The sequence below is a fragment of the Arvicanthis niloticus genome, chromosome 5, assembly GCF_011762505.2.
Source record: "Arvicanthis niloticus isolate mArvNil1 chromosome 5, mArvNil1.pat.X, whole genome shotgun sequence".
NCBI classification, from domain to species: domain Eukaryota; kingdom Metazoa; phylum Chordata; class Mammalia; order Rodentia; family Muridae; genus Arvicanthis; species Arvicanthis niloticus.
This window is the reverse complement of record NC_047662.1, coordinates 42,879,744-42,903,152: the sequence shown is the minus strand read 5'-3', so window position 1 is coordinate 42,903,152 and position 23,409 is coordinate 42,879,744. Positions and strand designations below refer to the sequence as shown.

At 51.7% G+C, this 23,409-nt stretch overlaps 1 protein-coding gene across 3 annotated transcripts in view; it reads left to right on the top strand.

Moving 5' to 3' along the window:
* The window catches only part of Glis1 (GLIS family zinc finger 1), a 189,034-nt gene that overhangs the window by 112,552 nt on the left and 53,073 nt on the right, over nt 1-23,409 (top strand). For all 3 annotated transcript variants that reach the window (XM_076934527.1, XM_034502808.2, XM_076934528.1), the window contains exons 2-3: nt 5,965-6,133; nt 9,608-10,499. In XM_076934527.1, the coding sequence (XP_076790642.1) occupies nt 5,965-6,133; nt 9,608-10,499 (1,061 nt within the window). The remainder of the gene's footprint in view (nt 1-5,964; nt 6,134-9,607; nt 10,500-23,409) is intronic.

Sequence of the window (23,409 nt, the reverse complement as noted above, 5' to 3'; positions counted from 1 at the left end):
TTAAGCTTGGTCCAAGAGCACAGCACCAGGAGCTGCTGTGGAGGCCTTGTCCAGGTTACAGGCCCCCTGGTAGCTGTGAATACCCAACAACCCAGCAAGTAAACGGGCCTCAGCTTTCCTTCCTACCCTGGTAGCTGTGAATACCCAACACCCCAGCAAGTAAATGGGCCTCAGCTTTCCCTCTTGCTAGGATATGGGATGAGGAAGACACCTGGCTATCCACCTCATGCTGCCTCTCCTCTAGTACCCCCAGCTGCACACCAGGCTCTGGTGTTTCCAATGCTAGAAAAAGAGGGTACAGAAGTAGCCTGGCGAGGCAGGAATGGCCCAAGAAGGTCTTTGTACTCTGCCTCTTCTGTGTCCCCTTAAGTGAGCTACAGACTGGGCCTGGGACTAGGAGGCACAAAGCCCTTTGTGCCCTGTGATCTCTGTGATGCCCTTTGTTGCCAGTGCCTGCCACATTAAGTTCAGTTCCCATGTTCCCACTGCTCAGAGGGAAAAGTTGAGGCTCGGCATAGCCCATGCTTGTATTGCTGGAGAAGGGCTACTGGCAGGGCACTCCTGGCCTGAGGCTGCCCAAGAGAGTGTGCTTTATCCCTATGCCTGTCAAGAGACCAAAACATAGGGCCCCTTTTTAGAGTGCCAGCTGCACCAGAAACCATACCAGGGGCTCTGCATACACTCTTTCCTTTGATGTGCACAGCGACCCCTGCAGCTGAGATTCTAAACCCCATTTTGCAGATGAAGAAACTGAGGCTTAGAGGGGGAAGATCACTCACTCTGGAGTGGAACATCCAGAAAGGCAATGGTGGACTTGGACATTATCCTAGGTGTGTATGCTGAAAATTGTTTAGTTCCCTGAATTACACTGTCTGGCATGAGTGTGAACTTGGTACAGTTCACATACACACTCTCTCAGCATTTCCAGCCAGCTGCTGTGAACCTAACTATGAACTCTGGAGAAGGACATATCCTCGGAAGGCGGGGAGGGAGGCAGAGATGTCTTGAGAACCTACCTGCTGGGTAAGATGGATAAACCCCTTCCCCAGCTGGGCCTCGGTTTTCTGTAAGGAGAAGGTTGGGCCAGTTCACATCTGGAGCTAGGTCTGCTGACTAGAAAGACTAAGATCTTTGTCCTGAGGCTATGAGGGGCCTTTTGTGGGGAGGTGGAGCTTTAACTGTTCCCACAAGCCAGTGTGGCAGTTCAGCGGGGGTGGAGGGTGGGGAGTGGGTGGCAGTGATCCAACTCTGGTGATAGGGATGAGACGTATGGGCCTGGGCTGTGTACACAGGACACCCAAGTAGCAATTACTCCCAGGTCTGCTATGAGCTGAGTCCAGGTGGGGAAGCTCCTAGAGGCTGAGACCAGAGAATGTTCTAGAGGAGAGGAACGTCCACAGGCCTCTAGATTGGTAAGGATGTGCCTCAGGGAGACATTGTGAGAATAGGCTCACCCAGATGGATAGGTGAGTACAGGCTGTGGGGTCCTAGAGCCAGGCTGCCACCCGATCCATCTGTATGCCCACCCGGGGTTGGTCTTGTGCTGAGTGGTTGATTTTTCCATTGTCAGTGCCACCTGTAAATGTCTCCCCACTTCGTAGATATAAGAGAGTATAACAGTTCCAGACTCTGAATCCCTTTCAGTGATTCTCAGACTGACAGCCATGGTTGCCTTCGTTGTGTGCTTAAAATACCTGTCCAAAGTATCTTAAAGGAAGACAGACTTATTTCAGCTTATGTCTGTGACGGAGAAGGTATAGAGGGAGGGACATCCTGACAGCAGAGAGCTTGGACCTGAAGCCAGGTCTCAACGCAGCTCTCAAAAGCCTACCAGCCCTGCCTCCTGTCCCAAATGTTTCACAGCCTCCTAAAACTACACCACCAGCTGGGGACCAAGCATTCAAATACAGGGGCCTGTGAGGGACATTTTCCATTTGAACTACCACATCCCAAGAGCTTGGGATTTGAGATCTGATCTCCGATGATGTCCTGTTGTAAGCACAGCCCCACCTGCTCCTGTGTTGGTTTTGGTTCCTCTGTGACAGAGCTAAGGAGTAGTTGTGACTCTTCCTCAGTCAGCCACTGATTGTCCGCTGGTTTGCCCTTTGCAGAAATACTTCTCTGACTAGGGGCTCTGAGTCTGGGACTTCTGAGTTCTACACTTGCTGTGTGGACTTGGGCAACTTACATGCCGCTCTGGGCCTGCCTCGCCAGCTGCTGAGGGTTGTGATGAAGATTGCAGTTGAGGACTATGAAGTTTTTATAAACTGTGAAGTGGTGTAGCCTGTCCCTGGCCTGGTACCTGGTTGGTTGTGAAAATCTGCTTACCCTGTTGGCTTTCCTGGTCCCCACAGGTGCTGCCCCTGGGCCTTGGATGCTGAACAGCAGCAAGTTTCAGCACCAACCACATTCCTGTGGGAGTCAGGGGTGTGGTTCTGTTCTATACTCAAGGCATTATAGTAACTTGCAAAGCTTGTTATATAATGTATATATACTGTGTATATAATGTGAGCCACTTGCTTCAGGCTGCCTCGCTGGGACTCTGTTCAGGTGACTGAGCCCCACATTTGGAGAACCCTAGGCCTGAAGGTTTGTCCTTCAGAGTCTGACTTTGGACCCTGTAGGCGCAGCCTGCCAGGGGATTGACTGCTTCTCTAACAGCCCTGCCTGAGCTCCAGGAAGCACAGACTTAAGTAATAGCATTCTTCTTACTCTCTGAGTGTTTCCGTATAAGCTACGTCCCCGCCGTGTGCACTCCACTCTATTATCTCCCTTGTCACCACCACCCTATGAGGTAGGCATCAGCACCATTATACAGACAAGAAAACTGAGGCCAGATCAGGAAATGAGAGCAGTTTCTTACTTGGTTTCAGAAGTGCCAGTTCAGGCTCTGCTGTGAATATGCTATGTAGTGACACAATGCCTTTCTCTCTTAGAGCCTGTTTTCTTCACATACTACAGAATACATGGCCAGTTTCAGCCTTGACTTTCCAAGACTTCTCACCATTTGTCAGGGTCCTTCATGTGCTTGAAGAAAGCCAGGGTATAGGGTCCGTTTTTGGCTTCCATGGCTTCAAGGGAGACAGGGCGTCTAGGTACCCCACCTTATCAGGATAATCTCTACATCAGGGCAGCAGGGCACCAGACATATGCCTTTCAATCTCTCCTCTCCAGAGAAGGTCCATCCTTCCTGGAGACGAGTATGAACAGGAGAAAGCCTGCCCTGGGTCTCATGGTACCCTTGGGGATGGAGATAAAGACACCACCGAAGAGGAGAGAGGACCTATATTTGTCCTAGCAGACCTGCTTCGTGTGGCAGCAGGAGTGGCTGTGTCTCTGGGGCATAGATTCCAGCCTTTGGTTTCATGGAGAGCCTTCCAGGAAGTGAGAGATGTGGGGGCTGCTTGGCATGGACTAGAGCCCCGGCTGTGCCAGTGGTTGCTCTGTGATCTTGGGTGACCAGTTGTCAGCTCTGGTGCTCAGCTCTGCCAAGTTCATAGGTCGGACTTCCCCGCAGGACCCAGTGGAGAACGAGAGACAAGGACGTGAGTAGGCTTGTGGCAGCATCCAGTGCCAACTTTGACCTCAGAGCCTCTCCCCTCCTTTCCGACATCAGTTGTTTGTTTATTGCAGGAAAAGCTCTTGCTGTCTCCAGCAGAGAGGCAGCTAAAAAGCCCAAGCATTGATCTACTACTTGGTGCTGAAGACTCTAATCCCCTCAGGCTGTCTTTCCTGCGTGACCTTGGCAAAGACGCCCCACTCTGTCTGCTTTCACTGGAGTCCTGGTTGGGAATGCTTGTTTAGGGGTGGGGGCTGCAGGACACTCAAGTCTCAAAGTCCAAGAGGTCTGGGTTTGGATTGTGTCCCTGAGCCTGGGCAGAGGCCCTCCATCTCTTTAGCCTGTCTGGGAAAAAAAAAAAAAAAAAAAAAAAAACAACCTATCACGAGCCTGCCCTCGGGTGTGTACCAGGAGGCCTGAGGAGGAAGGGCTGAGTAAGTGCAGGGCCTGTCATCCCTGTTCCCTAGGTCAGTCTCTGGTGTTCCCCAGGCCCGTCACCGCTGCTTCCTTAGGTCAGTCACTGGTGCTCCCTGGATCTCCTTTCCTTCTCTGCACTCTGCCTTGTGCTTGCAGGAGGAGGTACATGACCCAGAGAGCTCAAGAGGTCCCTTGAGGAAGCTTAGAACCACCCTTACCTCCAGGATCTGGCAGAGTAGCCCCCGTGATGCTCTCTGCTCCAAATGCCATTAATGGTCATAAAATTATCCACAGTTTTTTGGAGGCTGGTCCCATGGTTTGCCTCAGTGGGACAATAAAACTGCATGCAGAAATGATCTGGAAAAGGCCAGGACGGCCAAGCAGAGCCGGGGTTAAATGAGCTGCAGCCTGCTCTCATTAACTCAGGCCATTCACATTTGTTACCAGGGATTTCTTTTTAATTAAAAAACAACCAAGTTATTAAAGCATAACCCTAAGAAAGGCTGGCTGGGCAGCGGTTGAAGCCAGCAGAGCGAGCGGTCCACTCAGCGGGACGGGCCAGTGCCGCCAGGGAAATGGCGTGAAACAGATGTTATTTTGAGCCTTCACCCAACCCAGGGCCTTGAAATCTGAGCTTCTCATCTGTACACTGTAAAGTGTGATTCAGATCCGGGAGAGTTAGTACTGTCTGTCATAGCCTGTGCTAAAGAGACAGTGTCAGCTGAGCTAGAACTGAGATCGCTGTCTTAAAAGGCCACATCTTATCACCCTCAGGGATAAGGGTCTAACACACTCAGTAAAGGGGCCCAGCACAGATTTCTAGCTGTGTAATTTGCATGAGCCTGTTTCTCTGCATATTAAATAGAAACAAGCAGACAGTGGGGAACCCATGGATTGTTCCTAGTGTGTTCCATGTGGCCTCCTTGCTGTCCTTGTCCTTAGCTTAGAGATTCCCCCATCCTCTTGTTCAGAATTGACAGTATCTGGACTACTTAGGCTTAGTAACATTTTATTACATCTCCAAGGCATTTTAACGTTTCAAAATGCTGACTAACCTAGGAATACTTGCCATTCCTGGAGCCCCTATGGGTGCTAGCACTGTGGATCCCAGAGGAGCACAGGATCAGGCACTCATCGAGATGTGCCCGAGTCGTGGAATGGTTTCTGGGAAGTAAGGAAGCTCACACCATCATCCCCAGGCTCCAAAGCATTACCCCTAAAGGTCCTAGAGCAGACAGCCTAAAGGATACCTTCCAGATTAACTGCCCTTCCCCAAAGATGAGCAACTGTGCTGAGGGAAGATGGGAGAGGCCTACAGCAAGCGTGTCTGACAATTTTATTCACTCTATGGGATTTTCAGAGCCATCCCATGTATCCAACCTCATCTGAGGCATTCACGGAGCCTACAGAAGCAGGCAGGAATGTGGACTATGGGGTAGTTGGGTCATCAGAGAACCACAGGCCACAGCGATGGATAACCAGACTGTCTATGATGTGATTTAGGAAGCAGAATGGAGGGGCTTTGGGACCAGTGGCAGCAGATGCAGTTGGACTGTCAACTCCCCCTTGGCACATGTGCCCAAAACACTACAGTTCCAGAACCCACTGGTGGAACATTATTCATCCAACCACGGAGGCAGACCTAGGGCTCTACCCTCAAGTCCAGCACATCAGAACCCAAACTCTTGCCTAGAGTCTGTGCATGCTCAGTTACCGTGGGGTTGGCTCACCAGCGTCTCAGCTCTTAGAACAGTTGTGTTGAATTCACAGACATGTCTGCTAATAGTCATTCGAGCATTGGTGTACCTGTGCGTCACACCTGAGAACTGAGGGGTTTTATCACTGCCAAGTGGTTTTGGGAATTAAATATGGTATCCCCAAGCTTCAAATGTGGAGTGCTCAGATGGTTGCAGGGGCTCGGTCCCCTCCCTGTGCTCCTGCTAGTGTGACAACTCACCTGCCTCCTCTTTCCTGTTGTTTCACTCTAGTGAACGGGAGCTACGGGCACAGCTCGGAGAAGAGCCTGCTGGACCTGGACCTGGCCGAGGGTCCCAGCCCCTCCTGCCACCAGGGTCTGTTTCTTCCTGCAGGGACCCCACCACCCCGGGGTCATCCCCCTGTCTGTGAGAGGCTGCTGCATTTCCCCCACCCTAACAGGTATGTGCCTGTTCCTGTCCACCACACCTAGTCTGCTTGGCTAAGGGGGACACACAGAGAAACTGAGATACAAGAGGACCAGGGACTTGTCCGAGTCTGTTACACAGAGGTACCTAGTGTAGGCTCTCCTCGTTTGACCAGGGGCTTCTAAGGGACACAAAGATGACTTAAGTGAAATGCATGTCCCTGTTGCACAAGCTGAGGTGGCTTCTCTCAGAGCATCAGGAGCTTCCTCAGAGGAAGAGGGCTGTGGGCAGTCTCCAAAGGGAATCCAGCCAGGTCACAGTTCTTGCTGTGGAAACCTTTGCTAGGACCCTACCCTCTCTACTTGCATGTCTCCATGGAAGCACACTGCTCACCCGTGGGGCAGCATGCCTGGAGCCTGCTTCACAGGTGAGAGGCTCTGGATATGAGCCCAGATACTAGTGTGTACCCCACTGCTTCACCAGCCACGTGCCTACCCTGGGCCATGTGCTGGGATGCTGCAGGAGTCCTTGGGGATGGGGGCAAGGATCTCCACTGCAGGAGCGATGAACAGTGGGAGACGTTACCAGATAGGAGGACACTGAGAATTTCAACTCCCTGTGACCTTTTTTTTTTTGATATCACTTCTTTTTTGAAAGAGTATTTTGAAAGGCTTCTATTTTGAAAGAACATAGTCATTTGGTCAGACTGTCATAATAAATGTCATAGGCTGAGTGGCTTAAATAAAAGAAATTTATTTCTCATAATTCTGGCAGGGCAGGAAGCCCAAGATCAAGGGGTTGACAGGTTTGATTTCTCCTAGCCTGTCTCCTTGAGGCACTGTAAGGCAGTCAGATGGCTATCCCTTCATCTGTGTACTCTGTACTTCATCTTATAAGGGGATCAGGCATATTGGGGCCCTCAGAACCCCATTTAGCTTTAATTGCATCCTTAAAGGCCCTGTCTCCAAACACAGGCTTCCAGCTTATGAACTGGGAGAGGGCAGTCCAGTCTGTAACAAGAATAAGTATCTTTTAGTCTTCAAGCTGCCTACTAGTTAATGACATCACATGCATTTATTGCCTGGATTAGTTACTGAGACTCTGGCAGGACACTGTTTGTTGGGGTATGGCAGGGGCAGTGGGGGGTGCATTTTGCATTGGGCTGTGCCAGCCCAAAATGTGATTGCACTGAAAATATATATATATATATATATATATATATATATATATATATATATATATAATAGGCTTGAGGCCACAGAAGCATGGGCCCCGCCCCAGGTGTGAGGCCCTCTCCCCCCACACCTCTACTGCCCAAGCTGATTCCTCAACTTGAGCAGCTTTTCAAAGAGTCCAAGACAACGGTCCAAAGGAAGTATACATCTTTGACTCGGAACGGTGATGCCCTCAAATAGTGATACGGTTCTCAGAAAGTCATTTGACAGGATGCTGGCCTCCCAGTAATGGCATCGTGAGAGTGCCGGGGTTCTGACTCATAAAGACCCAGCTGTCTTCACTGTCATCACTGTGCCTTTGAGATATGAACCTGTGCTTGGTGCATCTGGCTCTTAGCCACTGTGCACTCGGCCCTCGGCTCACAGTTTCTGGAGAGAATTGTGGAGCTCAGCCCCCAAAACAGCCAGAACCATTTGTTAAGCCTCCCAGGACAGGGAGAAAAAAGTCAGGCCCTGCCGTGCCCATGAGACCTCAGGCTGAGACCTTCCACCCTTCCCACTGAGGCCATTCAGATGGCTGTCACTAATATTCCTAATTCAGCCAGCTACTGAGTGGTTCTCCTTTGCTGATATCAGGTCTCTGACCTGGAGACATTTGCAAATGCTCCAAGCTGGTGCTTCCCACTGCCCTATGCGTCAGCCTGTGTGGTGCCCTGCTAAAGCATCAGCTGTGGTTTCCTTTCTTTATAAATTTACAAAGCCCCTACTTTCATGTGGCCTCTTTCAGTAGGACTTGCTGCTGGCAGCGGCCGGCCCGGTGTCCCTGCCTCTGCTCCTCGGCAGAGATGCTGGGAGGGAAAAGAGTTCAGTGGCCAGTTGCTTAGTGTCTAAGAGACAGCCGTTTCTCTCGTGCTTCCATTCAAGGAGAGCTTGAAGTCAGTTTTGCACAGGAGATGGAAACTTGGCTCCTGGTCCAGACCCGACCGCCTGGTGGCCCTCAAGCCTCAGGCTGACTCCCTCCACTGACTCTGCAGTGATACAGGGTCAGAAGCCAAGCTCTGAGTGCCTCGGGCTCCAACTCTCCTTCCTGCCCCTTCCCTCACTTCCATTCTCTTCACCCATTGTCTAGAGCTGAGGGGTCAGGGGCTGGGTCTTCAGGCCATCTTGCAGAGCTCAGCTCTGGCTGTCAGAGCCATGGGACAGTGGTCTTGCGAAGCACCTAGCCCTCTCCTTCCCAGGGACCTGACCCTTGACCCCAGCCATTACCTTCTTCTACATATAGAGGTGTGGCTCTTGTGTCACAGATAAGGAAGCAGATCCAGACAGGGCATGCACATCAGGCTCTGAGCATATAACCAGACCTCTGGTTCCTGTAGCTACTGGCAAGGTATTTCTGCCAGCATCACCCACCGAGTTTCTTGCATTTTCAGTCTTCTGTTGACAGGGTGACCTTGGTATGTCTACCTCTATCTTACCTTGTCACTGTCCACAGTGGTGGACAGGTCTGTGCAGAAGTTCCTGCCTCCTGTTAGACAGTTGAAAGTTTCCCTTCCATGGTAAAGATGGCCTCTGTGGCCAGCCCACCCTGCCATCCTGCCACTTTTACCACTGATGTGGATAGAGATCCCAAACTTTCCCAGAATGAAGCGATTTGCCCCAGTTTGCCCATCTAGAAGAGAGCTGACCCCAGCCCCAGACTTGGTTTCCCGGCTCCCAGATGGTTCTCCCAAGAACATCAGGCTTGCACACATCTGAGCACAGAATTCTGGGCCATCCTGCCAAGAATCTTGTCTCCTTGCTATGACTGTGCCTCAGGCTCCCACCCAGTCACACCAACTACGGGAAGACAAGCTGGGTAAGGCCAGATGTCACTAAATGAAGAAAAGAGTGTAGACATTAAAATGTTAAGGGGCGTGTAAGAAGAATTTAAACCCCACTGGACCTGAACCTGTAGCCTTTTGCCCACAGAACTCACTTGAAGGTCGGGGGGGGGGGTCAAGACTGACTCCAGGAACGCTGGGAAGGCAAGCAAGATGGTGACAGAAGCAGTAGTGAGCAGGGTCTGGCCAAGGGTTGCTTTCTTCCCGGGCTCCCCATCCATGCCTTGGTTAGCCTCCTGCCTCCTCTGCCTCCTGCATCTCTGTCCACACCCTCTTGCATCTGCTTTCTTTTCCCTGTTCTTGGCACAATCAGTTCTGGTCTTCCCTGTGTTCTGCTTCCTGTCCTCCACTTTTCCCCAGAGCCCGCCATCTCTGCCCTCTGCTCAGGAGCCCTGCCTGACCTCTTCAGTAGAGAGTGCCTCCCTTTCATAATCACTGGCTACTGTCTTCCAGGTCACCCAGACCTCAGGCTCCGTATGTGAATGGCAGTCTCCCAGCTCAGCACATCAAGCAAGAAGCCCTACCCGACTACCAGGCCATGGTCAGCGCCCACACACCCCTGCCTACCCACTGCCGAGCCCCATCGTCTGTGGGTTTGCATTCAGACCTGGACTTCCCAGGCCGAGGCCTCACCAACCCTGCACCTTCCTGCTACCTACTGGGCAATGAACCCAACTCAGGCCTGGGTCCCCAGCCCGAGGCCCACCTCCCTGAGGGCAGCATGAAACGCTGCTGCCTCCTGGGCCTGCCCCCCACCTCTTCAGCCTCCTCCTCACCCTGTGCCTCCTCAGATATCAATCCCATCATCCACTCCTCCCAGACAGCTCTAGTTAGCTGTGTAAATGGACTCCGAAGCCCACCTCTGCAGGGAGATCTGGGGGGGCCTCCCAAGCGATCACGGCCTGGGCCTGGGCCTGGGCCTGTATCCAGCGATGGCCAAGAGGGCAGCTTGCAGCTTGAAGCATGTCGGAAGTCAGGCTTCCTGAAGCAGGAGCCCATGGATGAGTTCTCAGAGCTCTTTGCTCCTCACCAGCAGGGTTTGCCGCCTCCCTACCCCTTGCCTCAGTTGCCGACTGGCCCCAGCCTTGGAGGCCTAGGGCTAGGCCTGGCGGGCAGGATGGTGGCCGGTCGGCAGGCATGCCGCTGGGTGGACTGTTACGCAGCCTACGAGCAGCAGGAGGAGCTGGTGCGGCACATCGAGAAGAGCCACATCGACCAGCGCAAGGGCGAAGACTTCACCTGCTTCTGGGCCGGTTGTGTACGGCGCTACAAGCCCTTCAATGCCCGCTACAAGCTGCTCATCCACATGAGGGTACACTCGGGCGAGAAGCCCAACAAGTGCATGGTGAGTCCCGGGCTGCCAGGCCCTCTCAGTCTCCCCTCAGAACTGTACCATCCACTGCATTAGAAAGACTCCCTTAGGAGCAAGGCAGAGCTCCCACAAAGTCCAGGGCTGTGGGTGTGGCCAGTGTATAAGCCACCTGGGTTTCTGTTTCTGGGAACCTTGACAGGACTACCTCATCCTTGTCAGGTGCCCTGTCCCCCACACTGAAGCGTTAGATGGGTAGTAGATGTAATTTAACGTGCCATGCGGCCTGATGCCGTGTGATCTCTGAACCTAAGGAAGCCTGGCGAGACTTGTCTTTTTCATGTCACCCGATGGTGGCAGATGAGTAGAGAGTGTGCCCTCCTCTAGCACTGGCCTTTACCCAGTGTACTTCCAAGAGAGGCTCCCAGTGTTGGCTTCCCAGTGTTGGCTTCTGTGAAGACGTACTGGGTCCCTAGGGCAGGCTTGGAGCTGAGGTCAAGACTTAGCATAAGGCACCAGACACAGCACCAGCAGTCTGGCTGGGGTTGAGACAAAGGTTTGGGGAGAAAGAAGCATGAGTGCGCATGAGCATGCATGCAGATTCGCACACGTTAGATGCCGGTTCCCTGACCTCGGGCCCTTCTGGACGGCCACATCTATGTTCTGTGAACGCTATAGTGGAAAGCCCTATCAGAGGCTGGGAGAGGGATCCCTGTCCCTGAACCCACCCTCCCTGGCCAGAAGCAGCAGCCTGGGAATGAAGGGCTGGGTCTTGAATGTGCTATACAACACAAATACTACAGATGCCCCAGACCACACATTTCCCTCCAGCTACCAGGCATAGACTGAGTGTACTCTCCAGTCTAGAAGATAAGGAATCTGTCAGTTCATAGACAGGGTATAGGTGGGCAGTCTTAGGAGAGAAGGAGGTAGAGGCCGGGGCTTGGGAGCTGTTGTGCCTTTCAGAGGTGTGGGGGAAGGGCACTGAGCTGCTGGAGAATTTAACTTGATGTCTTTGGGCTGAGGGTATGCAGGCAGGAAGGTTGACAGCTGAGCTAGTCCCTGAAGATGTCGCATCCACGTGGCGTCTTAAGACACATGGCCTAATGAAAGATGTGCTTCTCCAAGAAGGGGAAGATCAACAAGGCTATAGGCCAGGGCGGCAGGAGACAGCCTATTTTCCCCCGAGACACAGAGCCACAGTTGTCAATCACATCTTCTTCCTGTTGGGAACGCATGGTTTCTGTATGAACTTAGGGAGCAACCTGAGGTGCCCCACAGCCTTATTGTGCTAGGTCCTTGCGTACAGACTCCCAGTATCCAGGAGTGGCCTGTGAGGTGACCTGAGCCTCAGGATCTTCTTGGTTAAGACTCTCAATTGATTCCAGCCTCTGCAGGACACTGGGGACCTAGACTTGGTTCTGTCACACCACATCCTTGGGGATGTGTCCTCAAGCCATCAGAGACCAGGCTGTGACAACCTTGGATGGAGTTTGAAGAGGCCCAGGGAGGGATCCCAGAGGGCTTCATGGGGTTGGTGTTTGATGCCTACCGGGGATGCATTTAGTCTTTATTAAGACACTGTGAAACTCAGGACTTTCATATATGGAGAATCAGAGGTCGGAGGTCAGATGAATCTGGCCAGCTCTTGGTACTGTGGTGACTTCATAGTTCCATGTGGTCCTCAATACAGCTCTGTAGATAGGAACTGTTCACTGCCGTTTTACAGATGAGAAAACAGAGGGTCAGAGAGGTTGCACAACTGGCTCTAGGTCACACAGCTAGTACGAGAAAGTAATAGAAGCAACATGATAACAGAGGGTAAGAATCAAAGTGGTAGTAATGATAATAAAAGCAATTGTCCAAAATCGTACCACTGGTGACCACTGGAGTGGGACTGAACCTACATCCCTGTCCACTGCAGTACCCTTGTTAATTTAGATGCTTCTCTGGGGCCTTCAGGCTGATGCTGTCAGGTGAGGGAGACCATGTGCAGCGGGGGCCTCTATAGAGCCCCACCCCAGGCTGCTCTGCCCACGGTGGGTGAGAGTGCACTTCTGATGGTGGAGTAGGTAACCAGGGCAGCGGGCCAACCCCGGCCCACACCCAGGTGAATTGAACAGCTCCTATCCCTGTAAAATTATTAATTTCTCATGACAGGCCTGTGCTACTATGTCTGTAACAGACAAAGGAATCTTGGACCTGAGGCCTCTGGAGGACAGGAAATAGATGAGACATTTTGATTGAGGAGTAAATGGCCCACTAAAATAGCAGTTAATCCTTTTAGTATCTTCCCGGCAGCGTTCCCACAGCTTTCATGAGGTAAGCTTCCCTCGTCCCACCTAACTGCAGCACCCCCCCGTGCTGGCAGCTGGTTTAAATTTAGCCTGTGGATCCTCTGCCCAATCGGGTACCAGGCAGCCTGGGTGTGGAGAGAGGAGCCTGCTCCCCACCATTGCCCCTTAGTCCTGAATCCTGCTGGCCTCCAGGTAACCCCGCCCTCCCTTGGCCCTGTCCTGCCCGTCCAATCCTGCCCTGTTCAGTAGCAGGCAGCCTGAGGAAGCTTCTAGATCTCCCTGCAATATCCTGTTGTGGTTCATGGTACTCCTGTTGTCTCGGTCTTATTAAATCCGGGGCTTCATCTGCGTTACCATAACAAGCCCGTGTCCAACCCAAATACTCACAAGGCGCCTTGAAGACTTGGACTTTGAAAAGATTAGTCCCCTGCTTTCTTAGGTTGGTTCCGCTAGACAGTCAGAATCCTCATTGTCTGAGCTGCAGAAGCCAGCAGGCAGCCGTGGGGCAGCGAGGGAAACGGTGGCTTCTCAGGATAGCCCTTCCCTACCATGGGCTCTGTAAAATAACAGCAGTGCCCACAAAGGTCCTTGCTACGGTGAAGAATTTTAACAGTACTGTGACGCTTCACGGGGCCATGAGCAGAGCCACAGAGCCTGCCTAGAGTCCCAGCTTGACTCTGCCATTGGCCAGCTCTGTGACTCAGGCAGGTGACTACTTATTTCTAAAATGAGGCAGTAATCCTGTCGTTAGCAGGATGCAGGAAGAGTGTGTGATTAATCCCTCCCATCATGCTCTCGTGCATGGATGCCTCTGCTCATGGGAGCAACCTTCTTGGTGTTGCTCTGAGCCAGCACAGGTCTGTCTTGTGCTGCTCGCAGCTGAAATCAGACTGTTCTCATCCTGCCCAGCCCATCTCGGCCACAGCCTTCTACCTTTTACACCTCTTCTGCTTGCCAGTTGGGCCCTGGTACATTTGAATGGTGGCCTTGGCACAGCTGATCATTAGAGCCAAAGTGAACCAAGGAAGGCAAAACTCAGCCCCAGGGGCTTCTGGAAGGACACACACACACACACACACACACACACACACACACACACACCAGAATTACATTTATGCCTGCTCCTAGTCTCCTTGCCTCAGCCGTGCCCCTCCCCCACAACCGATCTCTGGTACTTGGAGAGGGAGGATAAAAAGGGGTGGGGTATTCTGAGAGTCTCTTTCATTTGCAAGGACTCAGTGTGAGCCTCACCTTAGAACAGAGCTGGGCAAACTTCAAGGCCCAGAGGGGCTGGTCAGCCTCTAAGGGTCACAGTACATGGGAAGTCAAGGGGAAAAGGGGAGCTGGTACCATCAGAGACTGGGTACAGCCAGCTGGCTCTCTCAGTCACCTAGTCTAGGTGTGCCCCACCCATTACCTTTCATAGCCTCTTCCTTCAGCAGGCTTGTCCAATCTTGGCAGGTAGAGTGCCCTGCTCCTGGCTTTTGAGCCCAGTTCTGAGGCTAACACTCCAACTCACCACACCATCACAACCTCATCCCAGGGATTCCCTGGGGCCCTGAAATGTCTAGATAGGCAGGTCTGTTGGTCCTTCCCGATATGTGCAGACAATATCAGGGAGGCAGAGTCAGAGAGGGTTGGCGGGAGCCTGGAATGGCACAGCAAATGTATCAGGGCAAAACTGATAAGCAAATACTGGGGGAAGTTTAGGCTGAGAAAGTGATCCTTCGACAAGGAAAGACCTACTCTCTGACACACTCACTTCTGTCAGTGGCAGGCTCTTAGTGAACCAGACTTTATGCTGGGAGCCACGTGAGGTGACTTGGGAATTCTGCCGTTGTGAAAAGCATGCTATGACATGCTTATAAGTGATAAGTCTTACCGTATTCTGCTGGATGATGGGGATGAGAGGGAGTCAGGAGCTAAGGATGGAGAGCCAAGATCAGTGGTTCTCAACCTTCCTACTGCTGTCACCTTAATGCTGTGACAGTTCCTCATGTTGTGGTGACTCCAACCCTAAAATTATTCTCATTGCTACTTCATAACTATAGTTTTGCTGCTGTTACAAATTATAATGTAAATGTCTGTGTTTTCCAGTGGTCTAGGCAACCGGTCATCTGACTCCCAAGGGGTAGCGACCCACAGGTTGAGAACTGCTGGCCCAGAAGTATAGCCTAGTTCAAACTGGTCAAGCGGGTAGGGTACTATAAATATCCTCGGGTATTACTGAGGAGGTGGGTTGATGGGCAAAAGTATTTATTTTGTGCAGACCTGAGTTCAGAGCTCCAGCAACATCAAAGCCCCGCAGGGCCACACACATCTGTAAGCCCAGTCCTGGGGACTAGCACGTGGGGCGGAGGCAGATCTCAGCAGCTTCCTCACAGTCTAACTAAAATGGTGAACCTCCAGGTTTAGTGGAGAAGCAATCGAGGAAGATACTCTGATGTCAACCCCTGGCCTCCACATGCAACCACACACACACACACACACACACTCACACACACTCACTCACACACACACACACACTCTCTCTCTCTCTCTCTCTCTCTCTCTTTCACACACACACACACACACATGCACACACTCACTCACACACACACACACACACTCTCTCTCTCTCTCTCACACACACACACACATGCACACTTACATACAAACACACACACCCCTATACACACATACACACATATACACATCTACTTGCACATAGTACACCCCCTCACACACTCACAAACACAGTCTTTCTCTCTCACACACACATACAAACACACACACACATTTGCACATACACCCCACACACACTCACACACACATACATACACACTCACTCATACACATCTCCCCACACACACTCTCTCTCTCTCTCTCTCTCTCTCTCTCTCTCTCTCTCTCACACACACACACACACACACACACACACACACACACGCACCACCTCTATCCTTGGAGCATCCAGAACACAGGGATCTCATCCCACTCTGCAGATGGGAAGGGTGTTCTAGAACTTAGGAACATCATCCCCGATGTACAGCTGGGGAGGGCAGTGGGAACAGCAATGTGGGGCAGATTCACACTCAGGCTGGGACACCAGGATTTGAACCTAGATCTCAGCCTGACTCCACACCTACCACAGCTCTGGATGGGGAATTACATAAATATCCAAACTTGAAACTTATTCTGTAAGCTTTCAGGGGCCCTTGCCTGGATCCTGGGGTCACAGAGGGGAATCAACTAGGCTCAGAAGCCCTCAGCCAGATAAGGAAACAGGCCACTAAGTCGCCAAGAGACCCAGTTGGCTGTGATGTGGTAGGTCCTCTATTCTCTCTGAAGGGACAAAAAAGTTACCTGAGAACAAGCCCATGGCCCGGAGGTTGGAGGTCCTAGCCAGTTTTGAAGGCTGCATAGTGTCTGAGTAGGGTGATGGTTTTGACCAAAGACAGCTCGTGAGTTGGCATCCAGAAATGCCCATAGTACTAACCTTTCCGGGGTCATGTCAGTTCCTTGTCTACCTCATTAAGAGACAAGGGAGTCAAGGCCAAAGCAGGCACTAGGGCCTGAGGCACCCACAGAGTTCCAGCAGTCTTGTGTTGCTTGCCTCTTTCCCGCAAGGCTTTCTCCCTTCCTGGGCTCCCACTTCTTAAAGCCTCTAGGCCTTGGCTTCTGGTTTCTGTGTCTGCAATGTTTTTCTCAACTTGGCAGACTCCTACATTTCCCTCACATCCACACTCAGTGCTTTCTGCCCAGGTCCTTCCCTGAGCCTGGTGTTCTCCCTGGAGCTTCCTGGTGTGGCCATCTCAGAGACTATATTACTTTACCCTGCTTTATTACTGCCGCGACAAAATGCCTGACAAAAATTATCTTCGAGGTGAGTTTCCAGTCTGAGATGGTATACAGTTGTTCACTGTGGTAGGAAGACACAGTGGCAGCTGTCACACCGTGTTGAGGTCAGGAAACAGAGAGATAAACATGGTACCCACTTTGCTCATACCTTTTAATTCAGTCTAAGACCACAGCCCATGTCATGGTGTTACCCACCATATTTAAAGTAATGTGGGTCTTCTTAATATCACAAGGGGTGTGTTTCCATGGTGATTCTAAATCCAGTTAGGTTGATGAGGAAGATTAACCCTCAAAGCGACTTGGTGGCAGGGGAGCAGTCGTGGCCCCAGGCTGGGCCAAGTTGTCCAGGCAGTTCCCTATGAAGTCATGACCCTGATAGGACCCTAGTGCTGTCCCGTCTGTCCCTTTGGCTGGCACTCAGTTTTTCTTCAGGAATACCTGTACCTGGAAGCAGCTTATGACTGGTGCAAGCCTGACCTAACCCCTCAGCCTAGACTGTCTTACCTGTGAAGGGAGGTGACTGGGCTGTCATGTGGCTTTGGACAACAGCCCATAAGAAGCTGTGACAAATGATTCTGAATGTTTTGAACAATTCGCCTTCTGATTGATTGATTGATTTTGTGTGTGTGTGTGTGTGTGTGTGTGTGTGTGTGTGTGTGTTGGGGGGTGCGGGTCCCCAAAGGAACAGGAGAGATTGTTGTACAAAGGATTCTACTGTGGGCTGCCTTTGTTAGGCCTCTGCCCACAACCCCATGTGCCTGCTCCTCCATACCTGCACCTTTGCCTGCCTGCCACCACTAGGGCCGGCCCCTCCCAACACATTTTAATTATAAGCTGCCCAGAACACATGTAAAAGCTGGATGGGTACGGTAGCTCTCTGTAATCTCAGCACTCTGGAGGCGGAGACAGATGATCTTAGGGGCAAACGGTTGGCGAGATTATCTGACTCAGCAGGCTTTGCTTAATGAGAGACCCTGACTCAGTAAATAAGGTGGGGTGCGATGGAGAAAGACACTGACTTTAATCCCTGGCCCCCCTACACACATGAACACACGGGCAGGCAGACAGACAGACAGACTCTCTGTCTCTCTGTCTCTCTCTTTCTCTGTGTGTCTCTGTCTCTCTTACACACACACACACACACACACACACACACACACACACACACACCCCTGAACCAGGGCTGGTGAGCCAGGCCAATACCTATGTTAACCCAGGTTCAGATCAGTACTCTGCCCTTTGGCCAACCCTGAGACCTGCAAGTCACAGGATCTCTCCGAGCCTGGCTGAAGGGAAGCATGTCTCGAGGTTGGATGGATTGGGTGTGTGGAATGGGTACTGTGTCCTGCCGCTATGAGGAGCTGAGTACAGGAGCCCTAGTGCTTCCTATAAAACCTCCCAACCCACTCGTGCTGATGAGAGTCCCTGGGAGCGGCAGGCTCAAGGGACCTGGAACACCAGCCAAGTGCTGTGAGCTCAGCACTGCTCTGTGTAATATGAAAAACATTAAGGATTAAAAAAAAAAAAAACACAACCTTCTGAATCGAATTTAAAATAACAAAAGAAAAACAGCTTTTGAATTTAATGTAAACGGAATTGAAATGATTCCCTTGTTGGAATGAGAATCAGATAAAATCAACAAGGACTCTGAGAAAGTGTCCAGACTGCCTTTTCCAAGGGATGTCACGGAGATGGCAAGCTCCACAGCAGAGCATTAAAGGGTCCTGTCTCTGGTGTGTGGCTGATGTCTGGCCAGAGCTGGCATTGCCCTCACAGGCACGGTGTGGGACAGACTTCACCAGGGCACTCTCCTGCCAAGTGGGAGCTGGGGCACTGGGTTCCCCTGACAGAAGGTACTCCAGAGAAAGGATGGCTCCCCCTGAAGAGACTCCTGGCCTGCTCTCTACTCCTTCCCTTTCCCAGCCTCTCAGCACAGCTTTACTGATACTCTGGGCCAGGTTTAACCAGAGCAGTGAGGGATTAGGATGGGATACAGGATGGGGCGGCAGCAGATACAGAAAAGAGGATGAAGCCTTCCCCAGGGTACCATGAGAGCTGGGCTCTCACAGGTTAGTAGGAACTTATCAGGTACAGACCAAGAGGAAAGGCGTTGTAGGAAGAGGATGCTAATCTTCACCCTTGGTGGGTGAGTGGTAGAGCTGCCTTGGGTCTTGATATATGCACAATGTCTAGGAACAAAAGGAGATTGTAATTGAGCCTCAGTAATCATCAGAGTCCAGTAAGCAACTTGATTCTACCCCAGGGGCAGTGGAGAGTCCCTGAAGGATCCTAAGTTGGAGAGTGGCATGAACCGGTATGAAGAAAAGACATCATGGCCTTTGAAGGGGAGTGATCCTAATCCAGAGCCCTTTTTTTCTCAAGATCCTTAAGAGTAGCATGGCTGGGACTGTGCTCCAGAAGCGGGGCTTGGCTGTCAGCCAGTACTGGGCATCCTCTGGCTGGGCCCAGTTGGCTCAGTATCTGCACACAATTGGGCACTAGAGCCCAGTCCCCGCTAGAAACCATGCCCAGCACATTTACCAGTGGGAAATGGAGAGACATTTCCCATCACGTGGCTAGGTAAAGTTTGCACAACTTTTCTTTGTTTTCCACTGGCCCCCACAATAAATCTTCGTCCACTGCTAGGATGGGGTCCCAGAGGTCTGGGAGTGATTAGGGTGTGGCTCCACCTCCTTGCCCTGCATTCTCCTGCATGGGTAATGGCGGGATGTGCTGATGGATCAGCAGCTATGTGGTCTTGCACGGGTCTGGGAGGTGAGCTATGGGAAGTCAGCCTCCTTTTGCCCTCTCTAACCATGCCAGGCTCCCTTGGCAGACCTGCTGCATTACAGACATAAGTTCTAAGGAACTGGAAGCATGGTCAGGCTGGCCTTTGCATCTCTTAGGATGGAACGTTTGGACCAGAGGGCTCTACAGGACTGTGCATCTGGGTAAGACCTGATGTGTCTGTGGGCATGAACAAGGCTGGCTGAGTGATATTTGGTGGGAACTGCCTATCAACCCTTGCTCTATAAGACCCATAAGGCACCAGGGCCTGGAAGTGACATTCACACCTTCCTGGCCAGGTTTTTGACGGGCAGTATCTGCTTGGGAAATGTGCAGAGCATGAGTAGATTTCCCTTCATGGTGGGAACACTGAAATCCACAGGGTTACAGCTATGGCCATGTCCTTCCCCAACTATCTACCCTGTGATCCTCCGATGACCTGTCGCTACTGTTACACCAGAACTGACCCACAGATGCTACACGTTGCAGCATCTGTTGACCCATGTGGTTTGGGGATACATTTGGTCTACAGCATCACTGCTGACAGACTTCGTTGCCAGGAAACATGGTTAGAACTCAAGGAGTCTTTTGTGTCCCCTGTACTTTTTACGTTCTACACTCCCATCTCTGTCTGCTCCCAACCGTCTCCCCTCTGGCATCCAGAACGAGGGAAGGGACTCATCCAGACCACAGCTCTCAATGCCTGGGTTTGTTCCTTTGCTACTTGCAGATTTGGAAACTGAGGTCCATAGAGAGGATTTGGCTCACTGCAGGTCAAGGAACATTGGTCAGCACCTGTGTCCCAACATGCCTCCTAGACAGGGTTGTGTGCTGGTGCCTCTCATGTGCTGGGCCGTGCTGAGGGCTCACATGCCTCACTGTCAAATCCTGAAGCACACTGGTCATGTTGCATGCACTGAGAAAGAAGCTTCCAGGATTTGGCATGTCACTGAGTGTTCCTTCCAGTCAATGTGTCACCTCAGTAGCTGATCTGAAGGTCCAGGACATCTAAAGAAGACCTGCTGAGTTCAAGGCAGGAATGGCTAACATATGTTCAACAGAATCACCTTTGTTCTGGCAATCTGGTACACAAGGCACTGCCTGGCCGCCTCCAGGGAGACCTGTTCAGCAGTGGGTTCATGCCTCACCCTCCTGTACACTGGAGCAGTGTGGTGACTAATGGCCATGGGTGTCAGGCCCGGAGGAAGCTGGGTGGGTACAAAGACCCACACAAGCACACACACAAGTGATCTGTGATTCTGCTGTGGGCTCTAGGAGCTTCCTAACTGTTGGGACCTCCGTGGCTCTATGTGTAGCAAGGAATTTGATTAGATGAAGTTTACAGCTATTCTGGTCCCGACTCACCCATCTCGAGGCAGCATGAAGCAGGGGCATTGGGCTCACTCTCTCTCTGCTTCTACAGGCAAGCTTATGTGGTGGGAGCTAGCAACCCCTTTGGAGCCTCATTTTTCCTCTTTTGTAAAGTGGAAGACCTGGACTCCAGGATTTCTAGATCATCTGGAACTCTTCAGAGGCCCACAGTTACATCCCCAGTATCCTGGCATGGCAAGCGGGAGGAAGGAGTGAGCCATACAGGGAGGAGCAGGCAGGGTCCTCCTGGACCCTGACCCTAGTCTCCTCCAGCCATGTTAGCCTCCTGGCTGCTTCTCAAACATGTTGAGCTCATTAGAACCACATGCTCTCTGCATAGCTAGTCCCTCGGCCCAAATGCCCTTACCCCAGTCTGACCTCTATGCACTCAAACCCCAGCTCCTGTGTTACGTCCCCCAGGAGGCCTTCCCTGACCTGTAGCCCACTCTCTGGTGTCTGTATCAGTTCTTACCATGTAGCCATAAGTTCCGTGATGTTCAGACTTTTTAAGATTTTGTTTCTTGCTGTGTTCTCAGTGTTACCACCAGTTTCCAGCACATAGTATGTGACCCATAGGTCACAACAAACATCACCAAATTAAGAGAGAAAGTGGACCAGAGGCATTGAGGGGAGGTCTTGGGGAAGGGTCCAGGTCGGGTATTAGAAGGTTTATAACTTTTATGTGTGTGTAAGGGACTCAACGGTGCCAGGTAAGCTTGAGCTGGGCCATCCAGAAAGCCCCAGCATCAGGACCATGGTAGATGCGGAACATTTCCCAGCCTGCTTCCTTCCTTGCTCCATCTGCTGCACTAGTCCAGAATGCCTGGAGCATCAGACCCCAACCAGACCCCATCCCCTGTACCAGCTTGAAAACTCATCCTGGTTACCTTGATGGTGCTACAGCTTGCAGAGAAGTTTGCAGTGAGATCCCTAACCAGCAGACACCCCGTGCTCAGTCACCGCTACATCTGGTCACTGAGCCACAGAGCTTAGCTTCACAGCCAAGGCTGCAGATAGGGAAAGGGACAATTTGGCATTAATTCATAACAAAAAGACTTGTGCAGCCTTGGGATGTAGCAGGGGACACAGTGATGCTACCCAGAGCTGCCATTGTGAAGAGAGGGAAGGAGCCAGCTGCACACTAGTCCAGAAGTTTCTTCAGAGAGTGCTGTCTTCTGAGAACAGAAGCTTGCTGCTTGTGTTTCTATGGCGAGGCATTTGACCTTAGCAGCAGTCCACTTTACAGATGAGGAAACTGAGGCTGGAGTGCAACCCCTGGCCTTACACTGCTCTAGTTACCTATGTCAGGAGGTTCCCTGCAGAGTGCGAGGTGGAAGTCCCCTTTCTCTTGTGTTCACCCTGGAGAACTGGGAGGCAGCCATTCCTCAACAACAGTCACCTGGAACTACTGGTGGCCTCCGAGCTAATCTTGGCACTTAACCTGCACCCAAAAGATCTGGCTGAGATGAGAATTGGCACCATAAGCAAGCCCCAGGCTTCCTCCTTGTTATCCCCTACCTTCAGGAGGGTGGCCATCACACAGGACGGGGAGGGGACCAGAGGTGGGGATATGGGAGCTGGGGGGCGGTGTACTTTGGCTTGAGAAAGGAGGAGGATCTAGGCTGTGCACAGGGCCAGACAGACTGTAGGGAACCCTATCCCTACAGGCAGGAGTTGCATGCCCTAGGATCTTGGTAAGCCCTAGGCCAGAGGTTCTCAACCTGTGGGTTGTGACTCCTTTTGGGAGTCACATATCAGTTATCCTGTGTATCAGATATTTATAATTCATAGCAGTAGCAAAATTATAGTTACAAAGTAGCAATGAAATAATTTTTATGTTGAGGGGGTCACCACAACACAAGGAACTGTACTAAAGGGCCATAGCATTAGGAAGGTTGAGAACCACTGCTCTAGACTTTTACAGTGGCATTGGATGGGCTCCTGTCTTGTTCCTGGCTCAGTTTACCTGTCTGGCTGGGATTGTTTAGCTACCCTCCAGAAGATTCCTCCTGAGACTATTATTCACCATCAGGACACTTACATAGAGAAGCAGGCAGTGGGCAACGTTGCAGACATCACACAGCTGCCAGTGGTAAGACCCAGGCTAGGCCAGGTCTCTGCCACATGTCTCCTGGGGTCTTTTGATGCTTGTGTGAGGTGAAGAGGTGTTTCCCCAGCCAGCTCTGCCCTCACCACTGCCTCTCAGTGAAGTGGGACCTGCTGTGTACTGAGGAAGACAGGTGTGGTCCCCAGAGCAAGGGCTTCCAGCTCTCATCGGTAGTCAGTAGAGCTGCTGGCTGCCCGCAGTCAACACCTCTGTAGGAAGCCTGCTGCTTACTCCCTGAAAGCACCAGGCCTTTAATTGTCTCCACATTGAGAACCAGGAGTGTCTGTCCTACTGAGTAGCTGGTGAAATCACCCAGGGACCCCCCCTACCATAGCTCACAGGGCCGATGGTTACTAGGATCCAAATTAGATGCACCTGGCAGGGCCCTTACTTCCTCTGGTAAATTCATAATCAGAGAGAGACAGAGAGAGAGAAGCATTAGGTGCATTCTTGGGCCTCAGGTGAGATGGGGGCAGGTGGGACTTGAAAATGTGCATTTCCTATTGGTGAAATAGAAAAAGTGAGCCAGGCCTCGGGTCTTCAA